Raw genomic sequence first — 20,861 nt, forward strand, 5'->3', positions numbered from 1 at the left:
GGGTGCCCAATTGGTGTTGCTCTGGGACTTGTGTGTTTGCAAGTCTGCATGCCTGTAGGACCAACTTGAAAACACTTAGAAGATAAACAGGCAAACAGTGTTATGCCTGAAAGTCTACTCTCACTAAGAGTATTATCTTTGTCAATCCCCACTCTAAAAAAACACACAAAACCTAATTTGAGACTTAACCCTCACCACTCCAGTTCCATCCCTATGTTGACAAGCACTATGGAGCAGAAGGCCCAGGATACTTTCCATTGACACCAGGCCAAGGGGAGGGACACATCCTTCCTTGACCTTCCTGGACTGGTATGGGGAACTTGTCCTCACATGGATTAATTTGGAATGAGGTAAATTATCAACCATCTAACATGCCTGAGGAACAATATCAACCACCACACACACATACCCATCCTCTCTTAAGTCGATGAACAAGTGCATACATGGTAGAATGAGTGAACGGATAACTTTTCTTTCACAACTCGCTGAAAAAATCATTTGGAGAACGGAAACTTACTTCTATTAATTGATGTAGGCTAATTATTGAAACTGAGATCAAACTAGACAGTTTCTTCGCGGGGCTAGAGTGAGACATCACTATTGACCCAAATCTACACTATAGTGCAAAGTGCCAACACTAACCCTTTAACTTTCGTTTCCCAAACACCGACTTACATAGCCACCAGAGCTGACAGAATCAAGGACCCACAGGTGGAGATAGAGAGACAGAAAGAGAGAGACTTTCCAATAGTTCAAGTCAACACCAATCATGTCAGCCAGCTGTAAAAATGTACTAAGCCCAATATTTTGAAACTCTTTTTCATTGCAGTCTCCTGATCTGTGATATCGATTGCAAGTGCTCAAGAAATATTATGTCGAAATTCAAATTCTTAATGTTGAAAAGCACATGCTCTTGCAAAAGACTATTCTGCCTAATCGGAAAACCGAGCTCCAGTTTCTCCTAAATCTCAAAAGCCTACAGAAGATATGGTGATCAGTGATAGAATGACGACTCGCGAATACCCTAAAAACCTTCAAAGGAAATGGTGATCAAGGGTACACAAAGACTCATGTACACGGCTAGCAGCCAACAGAGGGGAGAGAGACGGTGACAAATGACAGAAACAAACATGGTGAGGAATCTGTGGTGCCAATAGCTCTATCTGTCACAGATGGTGATGGTAACATTGATGCCGAGGTTCCCGTGGTCTGCAAACAGTTGTGCAATGTTGGTGTCAAACACCAGGCAATCGCTACTGGCAATGGCTGACTGTATGCCGTCATGAATACTCCTGGGAGCTGCTTCCCACGTCAGGCGCCGGCGATGTCCGTTCAATTCCAATCTGAGCAGAAAGAAAAATGATTCAGATCTTATACAGGAAAACCAAAGACACAAAACATTCAAGGCCACAAGAGTCCAAAACAAGAAAAATTATTTTGTATTGCAATGAATCCCAGTGTTTTCAATCACACAGCCAGAAATGATATTTGATCACCACCATAAAGTACAAGATGTTGAACAGTCATTTAGCCATAATAGTTCACCACTCATTTCTCTCCTCAGATGCTCTAAAAAATTTGTCATTATCCTGGCCTTTTCGCATCACTCATTTTGTTTGAGTGTTCCACACAACTGACTCTTGGTCTACCACTGTTTCTTTTGTCTTGTACCTTTCCAGTGTACCTTAACTCTAAAACAGTAAAATCAAGTTCAAGCGGGGGAATACAGTTTGGTCAAACCCAAAACCGGGGATCAACAGAGTGCTAAGTTTGAAGCATAGGCATGTCACCCCCACCCCCACGCAGGACCAAGGCATAGCCCCCCCCCCCCCCCCCCGTCCCCTACACATACATTTTCAAACCACCTAAATATGAAAGTAGTATTATTGAAAGTATTATGTTCCTTTATTATTATTATTTTATTATCATTTCTGACATGTCAACATTACCCCAGTTCTTAATAGTTCAGTACTTTTAAGGCAAAGTTTTTTGGAGGCTTTTTTCTGATTTGTAAATTAAGTAATCTAACCATGGTGATAAATGAACAAGCGACAGCAAATTGAAACACATGTGATCTCAAAGACAGTGAAGAAATAAATTTTACTCATTGTATATCACAATTACTAAATGGCACATCTAAATAAACCCACTGTTACCCACTAACGGCTGGATTGAAAACAACTCAGTCTTGCAACACATGCAATCAGTTCAAATAAAGAAAATAGATTTGAACAAACAAAAAAACTAACACTCAACTACCGTTCTTGTTCTTATAAAAATCCCACCGCAGACTGTAATAAAATACTAATGGTTATATATAGAAAACACCTCTTTATATTTGTCGCATATGCACGAAAATCGAGATTTTTTAAGAGGTTTTATGGAATTCAAAAGCACATGCAAAAAATCAAAGCAATTCGCGACTTAGTTTCAGTGTAATGAGGTCGACAAGTTGTCTGGACTATAACACTTATTATCATAACTGTCGATGTTTTACTCCCCATCGATACAATTAAGATCATTTAGGAAATTTTTTTTTAGTAGAGGGTTTTACGGCGCTCGCAACTGCATAAGGTCATATGAGCGCCAAGGGGTGGGTGTCAACAGAGAAGTCCTTACAGGGAATCAGACTTACTCTGCTCACCTCTCTAGCTTCAACAGCACAAGGTCTGCTCCGACTATCAAGGCACCCCCGAAATAGCAGGTCACAAGAGTGACAAACATACAAAAGAAGTAGAGGAAAATGACAATAGTAAGGATTAGGAAAGAAAAAGCAGCAGTTCCCTATTGCAGATCAGGCACAGTTATGAGCGTGACATGATGAATCAGCCCATTTACAATTCTACTGTGCTTGAACGAGAAATGTCCCTCCTTTGGGAATGGCCCAAAGACACTACAGTCAGTGGCACTGCCCCGGAGGGTGATTTAGGGGTCTGAGAGGGGTATCGTTATAACATTCCAGCAGTAAGGAGACACAGTCAAACTTGTACAAGACAGCCACCCATAGTCGAGGAGAGAAGTGGTTGTCAAAAGACCAATGGACGCCTTACATAGTATCAATAAAATGAAAAAAAAAAATGTAAGGGACAAAAATAGGAAGTGACCCTATATACAGGTGGCCATTACAGCACATTTGAATGTACTAGCTGCTAATAGAGAAAACAAAGAAAAAAAAAAAGACAGAGAAAGAGGAAATAAACTCAAATCAGAGTAAAAGTAAAACATACCTATAAATAAAATTTTCTGCCTGCTTGCGGGTTCCTATGAGCTGTACAATAGCATAGAACATTTGAAGACCATCTATTTTCTCCTGCTTTTCCAAAACAAGCATGAAGTTGTGACCAAAACAGGACTGCATCATAACCCAGTCCACAGCCCCAGGCAGGTTGATGTCAGTGGCCAGAAAGACAATGTCTTCACCTAGGGGAGAGAAGTAAACATTAACCAACATCACAGGCATGTACCTACGTAGAACATCTCACGCATCTCTGTAAGCAAAGGTTGACCAGCATTATACAGTGGGCCCCGACTATACTAGGACTGCCCGGACCAATGTGATATCCCTGATATAGCCGAATGTGTTATAGACGTGAACGAAGTTTACATTATGTGAGGCAGGGTAATGAAATCAGGCACTCATCAAAATAATCAAAGTGAAGAAACAGGCATTTTTCCGCAGGTTTGTGAATTTTTATCGAAATTTTGTTTTTTGACCCAACACCTTTTATACACAACATGACAAAGAACACATTCCTGTGTGGATTTTACTGAAAAACAATAAAAGGCACAAAAAAAGAAATTTTCAGTTCCCGCGGACTCTCAAGCTAAGGAAATAACTAATCTTTAGAGGCCATTTTCTCACTGAATTTACCTCTGAAACTAAGTGACCCCAACCTACTTCATTCGCAAATATCTCAACTTGTAATTAAAATATTTAGATATTACTTTCATCCAAAGCAAGACAAATGAACAAGCTTTCAGATTTACCAATAACTCTACATGCCCCAAAATTGACGAGAGCCTGATTCCACTGTGCCATGACACATAGATACATAGTGTAATTAATGATTAACGAATGGAATCACTTTTATTTTATACCCACTACCAATTTATCAGTGATTTCTCCTTTCTTTTCCAGTGATATTTTTTGCTCATTATCTTTCTTTTTCCAGTATCTTTGTTTCGTGGAGATTGACAAGACATCATTTGAGATGCGGGAGTATCAAATAAAAATAACAATTGTATTTATTTAGCACATACTACGCTTTATAGACGACTGTGTGCTTTACAATTATTCATAATCAAATAGCTACCACAGTTGGGAAAAGGATCACACATAGATCTGAGGTAGATCTAGCCCCGACTACTTACTTTTCCCTCAATCATTCATTCTTGTTTTAAGTCTGGCCGTCCCACAGGGAGACAATGTGATCGTGTTGTGCAAAACCAAGTTCATGCTAAGTCACTGATTAGAACATTTTCATCAACTGGAAAATGCATCCAGCTTTATCTTTCCCTCCCCTGTATATATGACACAAAAAATCTGCAATATCTACAGACTCAACTTAGGCCTCCTGGGGATCATGTAGATGCTATTCACCATGATGGATGTCGTTTTGCTTTATTTGCTTTTTTCTGCATCCATGTCCATCTGTTTTACGATTTGGTTCAATATTTCGATCACTGTTATAGCCGAGCATGCGTATGTAATTGTCTGCTACAAGAAAACTTTTTAAACAATACCCTAAAAGAGATCAGACTCGGGGCTTTACTATAAGCCTGCTATAGCTGCAATACTGTTATTACTGAGACTGTTTAAAGTGGGGCCCACTGTAAGTCTGTGCCAACCTCGAAAATCTCAAAAAATTTCGTAAGCACAGGCTGACAACATTACAAGTCCAAAAACATCTTACCATTTCACAAAAGCTATTGCTTGAAACACAAACTGCAACTTCATTTTTAAAACCTGTTAACCTTCTTAACACATTACACCCTAACTCGCCCGGGAATTCCCTTACGCGCTCTACCCTGACTCGCCCGGAACCGCCCACGCCGACCCAGCGTCTTTAGAAACGAAAGTCTCGCCTTGACGAGACTCTGGGGCCGCGATTTTGATTTGCATAGTATAGCAAAAAGTTTCTTCTTTCGTTTGATACCGAAACGAAATTTTTCGGGCCAGTAGTTTCAGTATTAGAGCTGATCGAAGTGCGATCGCGTTACCGACACTTCGAAAGTGCCTCGACTTGTTGAAAAGCGACACAATTGAGTTCGAAAACGGAAATAACGATGGATTTGAGCAAAAACGAGCATGTGACAAATCAGATGGCTCAGATTTTGATGAAAACATTGTAGGAAGAGTTTGGGGCGATTCCGATCGATCAGACGGAGAAATGACAGAATTTAGATCTAGGGCCCGACCGCGAGGCTGAGAGTGAGAGTGACGGGTCGGATACCCCGATTGAACTAAAGTTAGAACATTTCCAACAGTTTGCGCATACATAAAGTTATACTTTTCTGAAACTACATTCAGTTTTCTTTTTAACTTTTATTTTTTCAGGATTTTTGGAATTTGTTTAGTATTTTTAAAATGTGTTTTTTAAAGGCCAGTATTCACGGGAGGTGGGTTCTTTCCCCTTGCTTAGGATCTAACAATGGACTTCCCGTCCAGGCCCTTAGGGTGTCATGTGTTAAAGCATAGTAGATTATCACACTAAATATACAGGTTAATTGTAATTGAACACCTGTTCTATTTCACTTGCAAAATTACTTGCAAAAAGATAGTATCAAATAAAAGAGCCATTAGTCCATGATATTGCGAAATGAGCAGCTGATCATGTCGACTCCTATACCATACGCTTCCTCGTGCCCAGAAGTGATCAAGTTCATGTTAAAAGAACCTATAAACCCATGTCCTCCCTTGTCTTCATCTTCTTATATCCCATTAAGCCCATATCAAATGAGCTATCTAGATTGCACCAAACCACCAGAAACTGACAGCACATAAAAGGTGGGCATCAAAAGTTGGTCACATTACTATCAGGAGGAGGCTGCTGGTCCCTGGGTAAATCCTAAGTAACACTTCACCCTAACTAGAGAAAAAAACAACCCCAAAACATGGTTATCAATGCAGTGTCAGCACCGACGTTAAATCAAGTCTCATTCACGTCACCCAAAAATATGTGAAATATTTTATCTGCAAATAAATTATATAAAACTACGACTGTTCTCAGGCCTCTTACCTTGGAGAGTGGTGATGCTTTTATGTTGTTGCATGAGGTGAGGCATGACCTGTTCTAACGAGCCCTGCCATTTGCAGGACGCCCCAGGGCACGGACATGTGTACGGTCTGAGGAAAAAAGCAGGAAGTAGAATGTTTCAGTAAATACAAAATTACAGCTGATGCTTTCCATCAGAATATGTCCAACCAAATTCTACAAGATCTTGCAATCCAGACTACAATGTAATTCGTCAACAAAGTTGACTTTGGGTAACAAAAAATGAAACCAACACAAACAGAAAAGTACAGTCAAACCTGTGTAAGACGGCCACCCATTGTCAAGGAGAAAAGTGACCGTATAAGACAGGTGGCCGTCTTAGGCAGGACTGAACAAGATGAAGAAAATGAACCATTTTCACATGAGGTTTCAATCGAAAGTAGCCGCATTGTTGCCGTTTTTGTTGGTGGTGATGGTGGTTTGTATTTTGTTTGTAATTTTTATTTTGTTGCTGATTTTGCACAAAAAACTAAATGTATCTGACGAGGAAGACCGAGAGTCATGTTAAAACAAACACATGGGTCGCCACCACTCGGAGAACGAGCGACGCTTCTGTCACAAGTTCATGTTGACGTCCTTTGTTACTTTGTTACAGACTGGGAAAACAGTGACCACTCATCTCACTTACAATTTGTGTACGAGTTCAGGGTGGGGCTTATGGGTTTTGAGGGATCACACGCTTACCTCACCAGCAGCTGAAAATTGGTAGCTATTGGTCAACAGTGGGAGGGGCCTACGCAACATGATCGGTTGGAGGGACTACCTAACAACAACGACAGGTGATTGAATTATGACGGCTCGCCTACAACGTCAGGGCCCAAAGCACAATCTATGACAAAACGTAATGGAGTCACTAAGGTGGCCGTCTAAGACAGGTGTTATAGCTTAGTGTGATAGGGGATGTGTGTTAAAATATGGTGGCCGCGGCGGACAGGTGCCCGTTTTACACACTTAAATTATATAGAAAAAATGCAGGGGGGGGGGGAATGGAAAGTGGCCGTTTGTACAGGTGGCCGTCAGGGCAGGTTTGACAGTATAGTGTCGAGAAAAATAAGAAGTTCCTACATTTGTAGAAAACCAACAGCCCTCTGATTACCTGTGTACGTTTCTTCTCTCCACTACATGGCTATTGTGGGTTTTATTTGTGTACAGAGAAACACATCGACACAAGCAAAAAGAGTCATTTAGTGCAGGGAAAAGACTAGAAAAATAGACTGAAACAACAGGGGTAAAAGACCAAAGAAGAAGGACCTACCAGTAGCACCCTCCAACCACCCCCACCACTGAGGATTTTACCGCTATTGAAGCACAAATCTCCCAAAACACCATAACTACTTCCCCCAACAATTATATTACTGACCTCCATCTCAGAACAAACAAGCTACGTCTGAGGGACCCAATTGATGCTCTGAAACAAAGTCTTTTAATCCCTGTCAGAACGATAAAACTCCCCCATCAGTTAAAAATGTGGGTTTTCTGTAGCTATGAAAGCCAAAGGCTAGCTCTATCTAGGAAGAAACAGGCTGTAAGTTGAGATTACTAAAAATGAATGAATCAATAAGTTATTGTGCCAGAATGTCAGCAACTTCTGGCAAATATTTACAGAACAGCTAATACCCCATTTCAAAGAATGCAATTCAAATAGGATTGGTCAATGGACATACGACCAGAATTGCACTTTCTATCCATTGACTCAACAGTCATCGACTTTTTAACTTTTTTATCCCCATACCAACCACATCAATATTTATGATCAAGAATTGAAAGCATACCATACTAAAGCACTGCACCCCTCCCAAACAACATTAGAGTAGAAAGGAATGACTTAACAAAAACTGTAAGTAAGTAATTCATTGACTTTCAAGGAAACCACTTTCCCACTGTTCCATATATATATACAACAACAACAAAAAAAAGTCCCCAAGGCCCATGTACAAGGGACACAGCCAGAAAAGAGTGACATGAGGTCTGCCCCTTTACCTATGTTCACAGGTGTCTTCGTGTTCACTTTTTTCCGTATGGAGCAAGGAGGATATACATCCATTGTTGGAATAACGACATGGGAAAAGGACGGATGCAGCCACTTTCTCCATAGCTAAATTACGAATGTTGCCTGAAAAGGAAAATAAGAGTATGTTGACAATATGGAGAATTTTTTTTTTTTTTACAAGAAGCGCTAATGTGGGCTGACCTCTACAATAAGGTATTCCCCCCCCCCCCCCCACACACACACATTGTCATACAAACAAAGAATAATAACAAAAGCCCAATAATGATCAACAATTAAGACTCCTCTAAATTATAAACATCCAAACCAAATAAAGTTGAACTATAAGGAAGCTGATGTAGTACAAGTATGACAATCAAGGAAAAAAAACTTTTAACGAATGCTTTTATGTCCATACTTCCCTGCTGCTGTGAAAATATAAAGAAAAAAGAAAAAAAAAAAGAAAAAGTAGCTCAGATATACCAAGGACACCACTAGGCAGTTAGGAAAACATTGTAATACAACGAAACTATCCATGATTTTAACAAATGTTTCCTAAAGATTTTTCAAGGCAAAAAGACAGACTTACCTAAAGGGCCCCTACATGTGGGGCAAATATTTAACTTTTGTCTACAGGACTGACATACAATGTGCCCACTCTGACACTGAATGATGGGAGGTAGAGCGTAGTCGAAGCACACAGGGCACTCAAAGTGACTGGCCAGGTCAGAGTTGCCAATATTCGGCCCGGGCCCTGGAAAACAACACAACAAAACGAATAAGAAAAAACAAAACAAAAGGACATACAATAGCATTCAAGTCATGCAGAGAGTAATAACAACACATAGGTCACATGATTCCTTCAATGGATTTTCTTCTGAGCAAACACTGACACAATATCTTTACTGGCTTTTTCTTCTCATATGTAGTACATCGAGTGCAAATAAATTCTTTATGTTCTGAGCGCTCTGTTGCATCCTCTCAAGTCTATTCGAGAGTTGGGATGAATTTCCAGCTATGTCCTTCTCATCTTCAAACTGGCCTTAACCGAACCTCTCTTTCACTGCTTTCAATTTTCCATACGGACAATTCCTATATTCAATCAGCTAAATGTCATTTTCCTCTTGTAGGCATCTTTGCATCCCAGTGGAAACTAACACCATGTTCGTCCTTCAATTCCCTACTTCTAGGAGGAGGTCTTTTGATATTCTTTCTAGGAGGAGGTCTTTTGGTATTCTTTCTAGGAGGAGGTCTTTTGGTATTCTCCACCCTCCATGCCATAAATGTATTTTAACCATTTCAGAAAATTGGATGAGCAGTGTCAGTACCACAGAAGCACCTCATCATTCCAGTACTACTATACTGGTAATTCTGTCTTGTCACAACCTGGGAGACTTTCTATGGCATCACTTGTATAAACACTGTGGAGCCCTTCTTCCAGAAGTGAACAGCAGTGTGCCCAATCTGCAGGCTTGGTGCACTTTCACATCAATCTACATAATTGTTTAACAAAACTCTCTGTGATTGCTTACTCATAATTATGAAAGCTTTACCATTCATAAGGATTAACTTTTGAAAAGATTAAAAGCTTGCTGTGAACAATGAATCTAAAGTACTTTGACAAAAAGTCTTAATAGAAAAGTAAAGTTAGCAATCATGCCATTGCACAGGCTAAAAGAAGATCATAAGGAACCACAGTTAATGAAAGTTCAATTTCATTACACAGTACTTCCAACATATCAAATAACATATAAGCAGAAAGGTAAATGGACATCTAGTTTTATCCATAGACATGACTCAGGTAGAACAAGCTGTAACGATGTAATCAAAGGTAAAGAACTGAGACAAGCGTTCTGAGTTGACGCGTCGGGTCTGACCGCATTACACAATGTGAGTGTAAGAAAAACAACACACCTCGCTTTGTTTTTGTGTTGTAGAACCCGCCTTTTTCATCACATAACACATATATATAGATATGACCTAATAGCTAAAACGATAAGCTTTCAAGGGCTGCCACTTCTTTTATACAAAATTAAGTAGAAACTGAAATATCAACCAAAAAAATACATCTGTTTGAGCCGCCGTATAAAACACACTTACACGGCAGTGAAGGGGTTAACTCTTTACCTCCGATTGGGGGGGGGGGGGGGGGGGGGGGGTGTAAACCCACTGTGCCGAGGCCCCTTTGTAGTACTAAATCTAAAAAATAAAAATGATGAAAAAAATCACTAAATAGGTCAATAAACCAAAACAAGTGAACCTATATCGATAGTTCTTCATCTAATGAATGGTAAAAGAGACCTGTTTCCAAAAAGTAATTTGACGTCAAAGTTGTCGTAAAGAAATTTACCTGAGCCACCGCTGTCAGCGGCTCACCGGCATAGCAGTTCCAACAGCGAGCCGCTTGTCGGAGATAAAGAGTTAATAAGCTCAGCAGACAAAACCACAAGTAAGCATTAAGAGACAGATACTCACAAAACACTGTGTTGACATCAGAGGTCTGCATGGGTAGAGCGTTGTTAGGCATCGCAGGCACTTGAAGCGTCCTCCCCTTTTGCCCTGATGCCGTCTGACGACTCATACTACTGCAAAACTAATCGCCCTAGGGTTGTTTTTTTCTGTAGATAAATTTCACATAATATAAAAATTCAATAATGGCAAATCTTTTACCAGTATTAGGCATAAAAAAAGGCAGACAAACTCCACCAGTCAATTAAATAAGCATCAATCGCAATATTGTACATGTAAATACAAAAGTGTATACACACAATATTTGCCACACCTTTTACCAGCATCATAGAATAAAACAGTCAACTCTATCTGTAGGCATACATCAACCATAATAAAATCTATGAAAAAGAAAAAATAACCACAATTACTTGTTCGTTTGTTTTGGTAAGTGTTTTACTGCGCTCGCAACTGCATAAGGTCATATGAGCACGCGGGACACACCAAACATTTTCAGTTGGTAGGAAATTTTGAATTTTGCCTGCGTGACAGCCGAAGCCTACTCTAATCGATTTTGAACCACCAAGGGATCTTTAATGTGCACAACTTGCACCCGGGACCTCCGAAATTTTTCACCCTTGTCCGAGAAAGCTAGATGTAGATCTTACCTACCATAAGATCAGGGGTGTGGCAGAAAGACAGCAGTAAGGAGCCAAGGAGAAACAGTAGTAAGCCTGCAGAAAGAGTCAGGAGCCTAAACAGGGGGCAAAGGAGGTGAGGGGGTGGGGGCAGAAAGTGGAGATGAAAGCAGACGACAATTGTTAGACAGCATGAAAGGATGTGAAAGGAGAAAATTCGAGAGAAGACAATTTTCCATTGCTATCCAGATTCGAACCCGGGACCTTTAAAAGAGAGGCAAACACCTTAACCTCTAGGCCACGAGAGCCCCCAACAATTACTATCATCAGTCGCTCTTTTAATGCTTGTTGTTATCAATACAGCAACATCTGGGCTCTCACCCTTCTGTCCAATGTCATGTAGTGATAAGCTCTTTTAATGTTAACATACTACAATCTCAAACTAAGTCTCACATTACCATGTATTATAGCTTGGTCTAGGAATGCTAATTTCACAGGAAAAAGAATTGGGTTCCATGAAATCTGGAATGATAAGTTTTAGTTCAGTGTTTCTTTCACTTTTTTTTAAAGTCTGGGATGAGAATACGGTGGTCTCCGGCCAAAAACACACAGCCCTGGTGATTTTTGGTTTTTCCCCCAGGCAAAGACCTAATTTTAAGCAGACCTGCCACTCATCCCGATTTAGTCGGGATATCCCGATTTTTTGCCCCAAATCTCAAGCAACCCGATTTTCCCGATTTCGACCGTGTGTATCCCGATTTTTTGTCCCAGTCTGCTGTTCTGACGTATTTTTCTAAAAACTTGCTCTGCCTTCTCTTTTATCGCGGGAAGCACCCGTTGAACTTTTTGTCAGCAGGAACTCGAGCACTACTTCCCGAAATATCGATGCCGCATTTAGTAGTTGACTCGCCCCAAGTTGTGTGTGATCTTTGCCCACACAAGCCTTGTCCGCGGTCTGGTAACTGCGTGTTCACACCAAACACTCGGACTGGCGACTGTCTTTCTCTAACCCTCACACAACTGCATGTAACTGCGCTGACAAGACTAACATACGGCCGTTGTCGTTGCTTTAGTCTGAACGCATTATGAGGGATAAGAGATTCGTTGGTACAATTGGTCGGTCGTTATCCTAGAGTACTAGATCTAGAAGTAGAACGACTGTCGCTCATCCGAGTGTTTTGTGTGAACGCGCAGTCAGTCGGAACCGTTAGTAAAATTGTTTTAATCGCGCATTCGCGTCACGTGACATATCATCGCCGTGTGAGTTCTGCGTGTCGGGGGCCGTCCGTTGATGGGGTCAACTTAAGTTCATGTCTTTCGGGACTTATTGGTGGGGTGGGTATAGACACTTGGACTAGGAGTGCTTGAAGTGATGCTTCAGGATTTACAAAAAATAATAACTCGCACGCACGCACACACACGCGCGCGTGTGCGCGCACGCAAACAAAGACACTCAGAGTGCATATAGGCCAAGTAATTTATGGACACCCCTGGAAAAATATTAAGTCAGCTTTGGCAGTCACCTTGGTGATTTGCTGTTGATCCCGATTTTTTCCCCTGATATCCTGATTTCATAGAGTGGCAGGTCTGTTTTAAGGCATAAAGGAGGGCATGCGTTTCTTGTTTTACTTTGTTTCCATCAGCTCCAAGTGAAAAAAAAGTCATTATATGGCCGATCCATTTCAGACACTAGCACAGGAACGATCAAGATATTAGATGCAAGTTAATACATACACTTACGAGTGACAATTTTATTAAAGAAAAATTCGGCTCCGCGCTATGAGCGTGCTTCACGGTCGATCTTGCATTTACCCGGAGACCACTGTAGGCTACCTCAGGATCATTATTTTGGTCACATCTGGAATCAACTGAAATTGAAAAACCGAGCAATTTATGGATACACGTCTTATTAGGCACAAATCATCAAAGTGGTACAAATAAGCTGCCCTAATACTATGACAATCCTTCCAAAAAAACGACCGGTCATAGTGCTAATAACCAATTATAATTCACGAATGCAACCAAAGAGCTACAAACTGTCTCGGATGTAAAATTACAAAAATATAATATTAAAGGCCAGAAACATGACCAGGAAGGCAAAGCCTCCTTGACAAGGATCTGACTGACTGGCTTCAGGAGGCATGAAATCTCAAAGCATCACATGATTGTTGAATACACTTTATATTTTTAGGCTATCCATGATAGTCTGTGATAGTTCAATGATGTTTCCCAAGACAGCTTTTCATTTTCGCGAGCACAAGCTAAGTTTTGTTCAGTTTACCTCTGCACTAGCTTTAGTACACACAATTTCAGAAGACAACCAAAATGACATTTGATGAATTTGAAAGAGCAACAATGAGTGCATTTGAGGCCTTCTAAAATCACCTGTGTTGGTTCTACACCGAAGAGTAGGCTTGCCTACGTCTCATTTAAAATACGCCAAGTTGGTAGTTCTAAACGTTTCCGTTCGTCCAATGGAATTAGAGAGAACAAACTGACCCACTTAGACAAGAGGAGCTCGAAAGGAGAGCCAGGAAACAAGACTTCCATTTTACTGTACAAAATCTGTCAAATGAGCTTGAATTTATGCAACGGAATGTCTACGTACACGGTAACCGGGCACCTAGCCTCAGTGTCTACGTACATAGTAACCGCTAATCGGGCACGTAGTCTCAGTGTCATGTACACAGTAACCGGGCATGTAGCCTCAATATCTACGTACACGGTAACCGGCAACCGGGCATGTAGTCTCAGTGTCACCAGAGACTATATAATTACTCTCTGGTGTTACGTATACATGGTAACCGGGCAGTTCAGAACTCCAAGTTCAGTTTCTGTCATCCGGTGTTGCCTTCATCCCCACCCCTCCCCCGACTGTACCTTTAAAAAAAAATCAAGAATCTCCCCCCATTCCGGGGCCATATATATATACTTCGCAGCACACAGATTTTTTATGAACTTTGGTGACCCCAGCCGGTACTCACAATGTGATGCGAAAGCACAGGTTCACTGACCGGTCACGATGGCGAGCCCGACAAGACGCTTGTATGACTTTCCTTTTTTTTTTCAGCAAGTGACAGCACAGGACAAATATTGATTTATTTTCATTCCAGTTACCGTGTACGTATATACTGGGACTAGATGCCCGGTTACCGTGTACGTAGATACTGAGACTAGATGCCCGGTCACCGTGTACGTAGATATTAAGACTAGGTGAGACTATGTGCCCGGTTACCGTGTAAGTAGATACCGAGACTAGGTGCCCGATTACCATGTACGTAGACACTCCGTTCTAAATACAAATGATAGTGACCTGATAAATTTGAGCGCAAAACATTTGAAAATTGACCTATTTTCCTTTCGAACCTTGGAATGTGTATAACTACTCGTTGTGACTTATCAACTTAAATGAGAGGGGATTAGACCTATAACTTTTTATGTGTTCGTAAGACATTATGTAGACCTGCATGTGAGCCTCAACCAGATTGTCTGAAAATTTTGCGCACCCCCCCCCCCCCCCCCCCCCCCCCCGAAAAAAGGCCTTTGTGGGTGTCATAAGGAAGGACATCCGAGTAACGAGCGACCACCCCAACAAACACAATAAAGAAGAGACCTAACCCTAACCATATCCCCAAAAAGAACCTGCAACGGGCCTCATGTAAAAAGGCCAAAACAAGTCCTAAATATGAAAAAAAATAATTTTTAATTAAAAAACTACACTCCAAAACAAACAAGGAGCATATAGATCTAGATTCTAGATTTATATATATGGCTTACATCTACATTGTTATAGGGTTTGATACAATAACACAATAGAATTGGAATATGAATCCTCCATAGACCTAGATATCTAGATCTAAGAATCTATATATCTAGATTTTTCTAGATCTAAATAAATAAATAGTTCACGTACCTGATGAAATGCTTATTTTTACCAATATTAATATTACAGCACAACCTATGATAGGGTTTGACACAATAGAATTGGAATATGAATCCTCCATTGGGGTCTATAATGATCTCTATATAAATCTAGATCTAAATTCTAGATCTAGATTCTATTAGAACAAGAGAGTCGGACTTGAATGAATCCACACGATCTGAACAATTGAATTAGTCAACAAACTAAATTCAAAATGGCCGCTCGAGCACGAAACTGAAAGTTGATAATTTAAGTTGTCGTCCTTTTTCGTATTCGCATTTCTACTTAGGTTCCGACAATTATGTCGGAAACGCCGACGTTGGCAGTCGGCACGAAAACGAAAGTGCCGACGAAGCCGACGGGAGAAAAATGGGTCGCTGGAAGTCAGCCAAGCCTCGCACTACGCCTACGCACATTGACTGATACAGGCGGGCCTAGCGATAGCATCGGCCGGTTCGCGGGTCGGGTCGCGATTGTCGGATTTCAGACGATTGTCGGCAAACATGCAGGTCTAATTATGAATAGAAAACTATTAAAAAAGATAGAGTGTTGTTTTCAGACTTCGTCTCACTTTGTGGCAACTGACGCTAGTGCTACCAATAATTAAACAGTAACTTCTTGACTTTTTAAATTTGGTTTTACCCTGTCTGTGTAGCTGTGGACAGAGTGATGAAATATAAAAATGATCCATAGACTTAGACTTAGATTTAGACCTACATCGGTACTACTTAAGAATGTTGGTCCCATCTGTTTCTAGACTTGGCGAGTAGGCATTCTACTGGATATCGATACTGATTTAAATAGCCATCTATTCGGTATCGATGTTTTATCAGTAGATCTAGATCTAACCTACAAATGAGAGGTAAAATTTCACTTGTTTTTACAAGGCAAGGGGGGTTTACGGTAGCTTTACCCCCCTGACCTAACAACAACATGGGGGGGTTCAGGAGGACATGCCCCCCAGAAGGAGATATAATTTGATGTTTTGCAATAGGTTTCATAGGCCTAGGCTAGACATCTATCTCTCCTATCGGCACGCGCACAAAGTAGGCTAATCGTTTAGAACCAGAAGTAATCGTCGGTAGGGATTTAGTGAGCCTAGTTGGGAAAAACCTAGAAGTATCCCCAAATGGGACCCACATTCTTAACTCTTGTCCTGCGTCTGTGCTGAGATGTGAATCTTATCAGCAACTGATTACATCGGACGTTCCGGGCAGGCCGCCGGGGTCACTCAGGGTGTACTGTTGGTGTACATCGCGTGGGCCGGGGGACGTGTGTTTTCGCCATGAATACTGCGGATTACTGCGGCAGTGTGTTAATCGAAGATGAAAGTAACGCTCTGTCTTTCAGAGCTTTCTATTTATAAAGTGTTACAAACACATAAAACCCTGTCTCACAAGCTGATAAGACATTACGAGTGTAGTTACGCCCATTCCAAACCTTTCTAGACGCTCTTCTTGTTGTTATGAATGACCTGAGGCTCAAAAGGGGATAATATAGCTAGGTCAATTTCCAAATATTTTTCACTCAAAATGTTCTTTGTACCGCACAATGGTATTCAAAACTATCAAACAAGCTTACAGTATCTTTTCATACAAAATCAAGCTCATTTGAAAGATTTTGTATAGATCTAGATAAATGGAAGTCTTCTAGATCTAGAACTTGTTTCCTGACTATCCTTTCGAGCTCCTCATGTCCAAGTGGGTCTATTTCTTCTATAATTTCATTGGACGAAGATTTAGAGCTACAAACTTGGCGGGTATTGAATGAGACGTATGCCTCGATTATGAACCAACACAGGCGGTTCTAGATCAAGAAGAAGGCCACAAACGCACACAAACTCAAGCAGACTGACGCACACACACTTGACCTGCTTGAATGGGGATCGGACGCGGAACCCGAATTGAACGTGAGATGATGCTCGGCGCACGTGCGCTGAGCCAGGGGCTAGACTGACTCTTGACCAGAACGCAAGCGAGGTGCCGAAATAGGCTTATCGGGCGACATAAACCCGGCCCCTGCAGGACGAGGGATAAGTTAGTGTAGGCGTTAGTAGTATCCGATCCCTAGATCTAGACGATTAGATCTTGAATCCAGATCTAGAGATTTACAGTTCAACTGGATCTAGATTCTAGAATTCTAGATCTAAAACAGATCTGGGACATTATGTCCCTAGCCCTGGGCCTAATATTAACCAATACTGTAGTAGTGTATTACCAATAGGCTCCGAAACCATCAAAGACCGACCAGTCTAGATTCTTAACTTATTAACACTGAAACTTGAAACTGAAACAACACTGTACTCAATCCATGCAAATTTGTGTTCATAATTCTATTTTTGTTGTCTCTTGTGCATAGACATAGACTAGATCTAGATCTAGGCCTACATTCTTAACGCAAGGCTCTGTCGCACAATAAAATCGTTAAAACTCCCCTTACTGCACATTGTAAACACACCACTGTTGAGAGCAAATCGTGTCCCCTTCGTCAACACACACACTGAACTTTCTTTTCATGCACACCATGGGGACCTGACAAGCAACAAAGACCTCATTTCCAATGAATGAAGGATGGAAAGATAATATGCTGCCTTTGCACAAAAGTTAACACTGAAACATAAAAGAAACAAGCAAAAATCATGTCACCAGGCATACTCCACCTACATTTTTTTCTTCAACCACATCAATATGAAAGGAAATAAACTGCGACCCTTCTATGAACAAACACCTGTGAACTACGTCATCAAAATGCGAGCACATGGGAAAAGCTCCCTCTGTCGTAAGAAGGGACAGTATCGTCGTGCAAAAAAGCATTGATCGAATGGGTTTTTGTTTGACTTTCATCGAGCAATGCTTGCTCTTTATGTAGGCCATGCGTGTATGTTATAATGCCCTAGGCCTGCCTATAATAATAATAATAATAATAATAATAATAATAATAATAATAATAATAATAATAATAATAATACATTATAATTATAATAACAATAATAATAATAACAATAACAATTATAATTATAACAATTATAATTATTATAATAACAACAACAACAATAACAACAACAACAACAACAACAACAATAATAATAATAATAATAATAATAATAATAATAATAATAATAATAAAAAATAATAATAATGATAATAATATAATAATAATAATAATAATAATAATAATAATAATAATAATAATAATAATAATAATAATAATAATAATAATAATGCACATATTATGAGACCATACAAAACAGCACGCGCCCACGCACGCACACACATGGCATAGCCTACTTTAATTTACTGGCATAGGATATACGTGAGGCAACGTGGTGAAATCACGCCCTCGTCAAAATATCAAAATGAAGAAACTGGCATTTTTCTGCAAGTTTGTGAATTTTTATCGAATTTTTGTTTGTTAGCTTAACACCTCTCATGCCCAATAAAGAACCCATTTCTGTGTGGATTTTACTGGAAAAACGTTGATTAAAGGCATACAAGGGTAAATTTTCAATGTCCATGGACTCTCAAGCTAGGGAAATAACTAATCTTTGTCTGCCATTTCCTCACCAATTTTACCTTTGAAACCAGGTGACAACCCCCTCCCCCCCCCCCCCCCCAATCCCCTTAATTCGTATGAAAATATTAAATATTTAGACTTCTATATATGATGAATGGACATTTTTTAAAAAATCCAAAGCAAGACAGATTAACATGCTTTAAGATGATACCAATAAATCCACGTACCCAAAAAATTGACGAGAGCACCGCGTTGTGACACATATAATATTGAAGTGTCTTACATAAATTTACGCTTTTCTCACAGAATTCTACACTTAGTGTAGAATTCTGTGGCTTTTTTTAAACTCTCTCACTGATGCATGTATAATACACATTTCATTTGGGAGGGAATTCCAAATTTTAAGAGCAAAGATATAGAATTTTAAAGAAAATTCTCTTCCACCCAACTTATTAAACTTTACAGTGGACAACCGATCATGAGATCCGAAAAACTCAAATGTGAAGAAAAGAAGAATGGCCCTTTACCAGTCCTCCAACCATCCACAATCCTCCTCCTCCTCCTCCTCCTCCTCCTCCTCCTCCACCTCCTCCTCCTCTTCCTCTTCTTCTTCTTCTTCTTCTTCTTCTTCTTCTTCTTCTTCTTCTTCTTCTTCTTCTTCTTCTTCTTCTTCTTCTTCTTCTTCTTCTTCTTCTTCTTCTTCTTCTTCATTTCTCCGTTCGGATTAACAAGAAAGACGTAATAGGCCTACCTAATAGTAATATCATCATCCCGGTCTTCTCCCATGACCTCATATCCACACAAGTTCTCTTACTTGAGAATATTTTTTTTAATGATTTTTATTTAGACAGCATGGGGAAGAAACTCTCCAGGTGAGCAACTTCTCCGCTGCCGCCGCACAGATATATGCGCTCGCTTTGTCTCTAACCTACCTTTTTTCATCTCAGTCCTGAAAACTGAGTGATGAGGCAAGTCTTCGAGTAAAAGCGCATTAATTCCTGCGCTTCATAAAGACTAGTTTAAAAAGATCAAAACAATTCATTGTAGTCTTCATTTCCGTTTGATTGTGGGAGTTCGGTTGGCCTAGGCATATATCGTCGTTGTCCCCTCTCCACTACGTCAACACTCTTAACAACCCCACAACGAAAGGAACATATGGCTTGAGCTGATCTCGCAGAGACTACCTTTGTTTTTAAAAATGCACCCTACCCATGCGGACTCTCAAACTGCCCCCCCCCCCCTCAGCAACTTAAACTTGCAGAAAATCTAGTTACCTACTTTCAGTGATTTAAAAAAAAAAGCCATTTAACCCTATCCGTACGTCCTGGGGTCATTAATAATATTGTACCCCCGCGATTGTATCCTTCGCATTTTAGATCTCTTTGAAACTTTCTGCATTTCTTTAAAAAATCCTTTGCTTTGCAAAGCGTGGGCCTACGGATCGGATTAACGAGTAAATTTCCTCTTTGGAAAGTGGTGGCACGAGAGTTCCCCACGTCATATGGATACGATAGTAAAACACAACGTACGGATAGGGTTAAATGTATAGACATAAGGTTGGTAATTAAAAAGCAAACCTGATACTTACATACTCATCGGAATTAACCACTGTGATTACGAATGGCGTACACAGATGAACAAAAACTCATAAAAATGATCAGATCTGTTTGTTAAAAATTTTGTATTAAGTTGCTCCATCAAAACTTTACACTTTGAAGTGTTCATTGTGAGCACAGCGGTGGTAGTACCAGCCAGTGATGCTGTATCCGAGGCGTCGGTTCCCTATAATATGGGCAATGGGAGGAGTTACCGGTGGACTGAGGAGTTAGGAATGTGACAAGGAGGTTACAGTGATGTAGAAAGGTTCTTGGAATGTGATTGTACGGGGCTGGGGTGAAGGTTTGAGGTAGGAGGGGAGGGGTTGATGAAAGGGCCAGAAAGCCTAGAGGGGGATCGGGAGAGGTTGGAAGGAAACGGGGCGAGGTTGGATAGGAATGGGGATAGGAATAGGGCCATGGGTTGTTGGGGAGGGGGAGGATGAGGAGAGACGGAGTATATCTTATAGAATATTATTTAAT

General features: G+C 40.4%; 1 protein-coding gene across 2 annotated transcripts; it reads right to left on the reverse strand.

The window, feature by feature from the left end:
* Nucleotides 1–1,133: 1,133 nt before the first annotated feature.
* Nucleotides 1,134–18,025, reverse strand: LOC101854837 (E3 ubiquitin-protein ligase SIAH1A). Of its 2 annotated transcripts, XM_005089348.2 has the most exons (8): nt 17,934–18,025; nt 13,089–13,216; nt 10,738–10,880; nt 8,852–9,016; nt 8,256–8,388; nt 6,240–6,346; nt 3,228–3,420; nt 1,134–1,343 (listed from the first exon to the last, which is right to left on the reverse strand). In XM_005089348.2, exons 3-8 carry the CDS (start codon nt 10,841–10,843, stop codon nt 1,160–1,162), a joined length of 888 nt encoding a protein of 295 aa, XP_005089405.1. In that variant the 5' UTR covers nt 10,844–10,880; nt 13,089–13,216; nt 17,934–18,025; the 3' UTR covers nt 1,134–1,159. The 2 variants fall into 2 exon arrangements, with proteins under 2 accessions (XP_005089405.1, XP_005089406.1); XM_005089349.3 differs by lacking the exon at nt 13,089–13,216 and having other exon boundaries at nt 17,934–18,021.
* Nucleotides 18,026–20,861: the final 2,836 nt, after the last annotated feature.

This window comes from Aplysia californica, unplaced genomic scaffold, assembly GCF_000002075.1.
Source record: "Aplysia californica isolate F4 #8 unplaced genomic scaffold, AplCal3.0 scaffold00005, whole genome shotgun sequence".
Lineage (NCBI taxonomy): Eukaryota > Metazoa > Mollusca > Gastropoda > Aplysiida > Aplysiidae > Aplysia > Aplysia californica.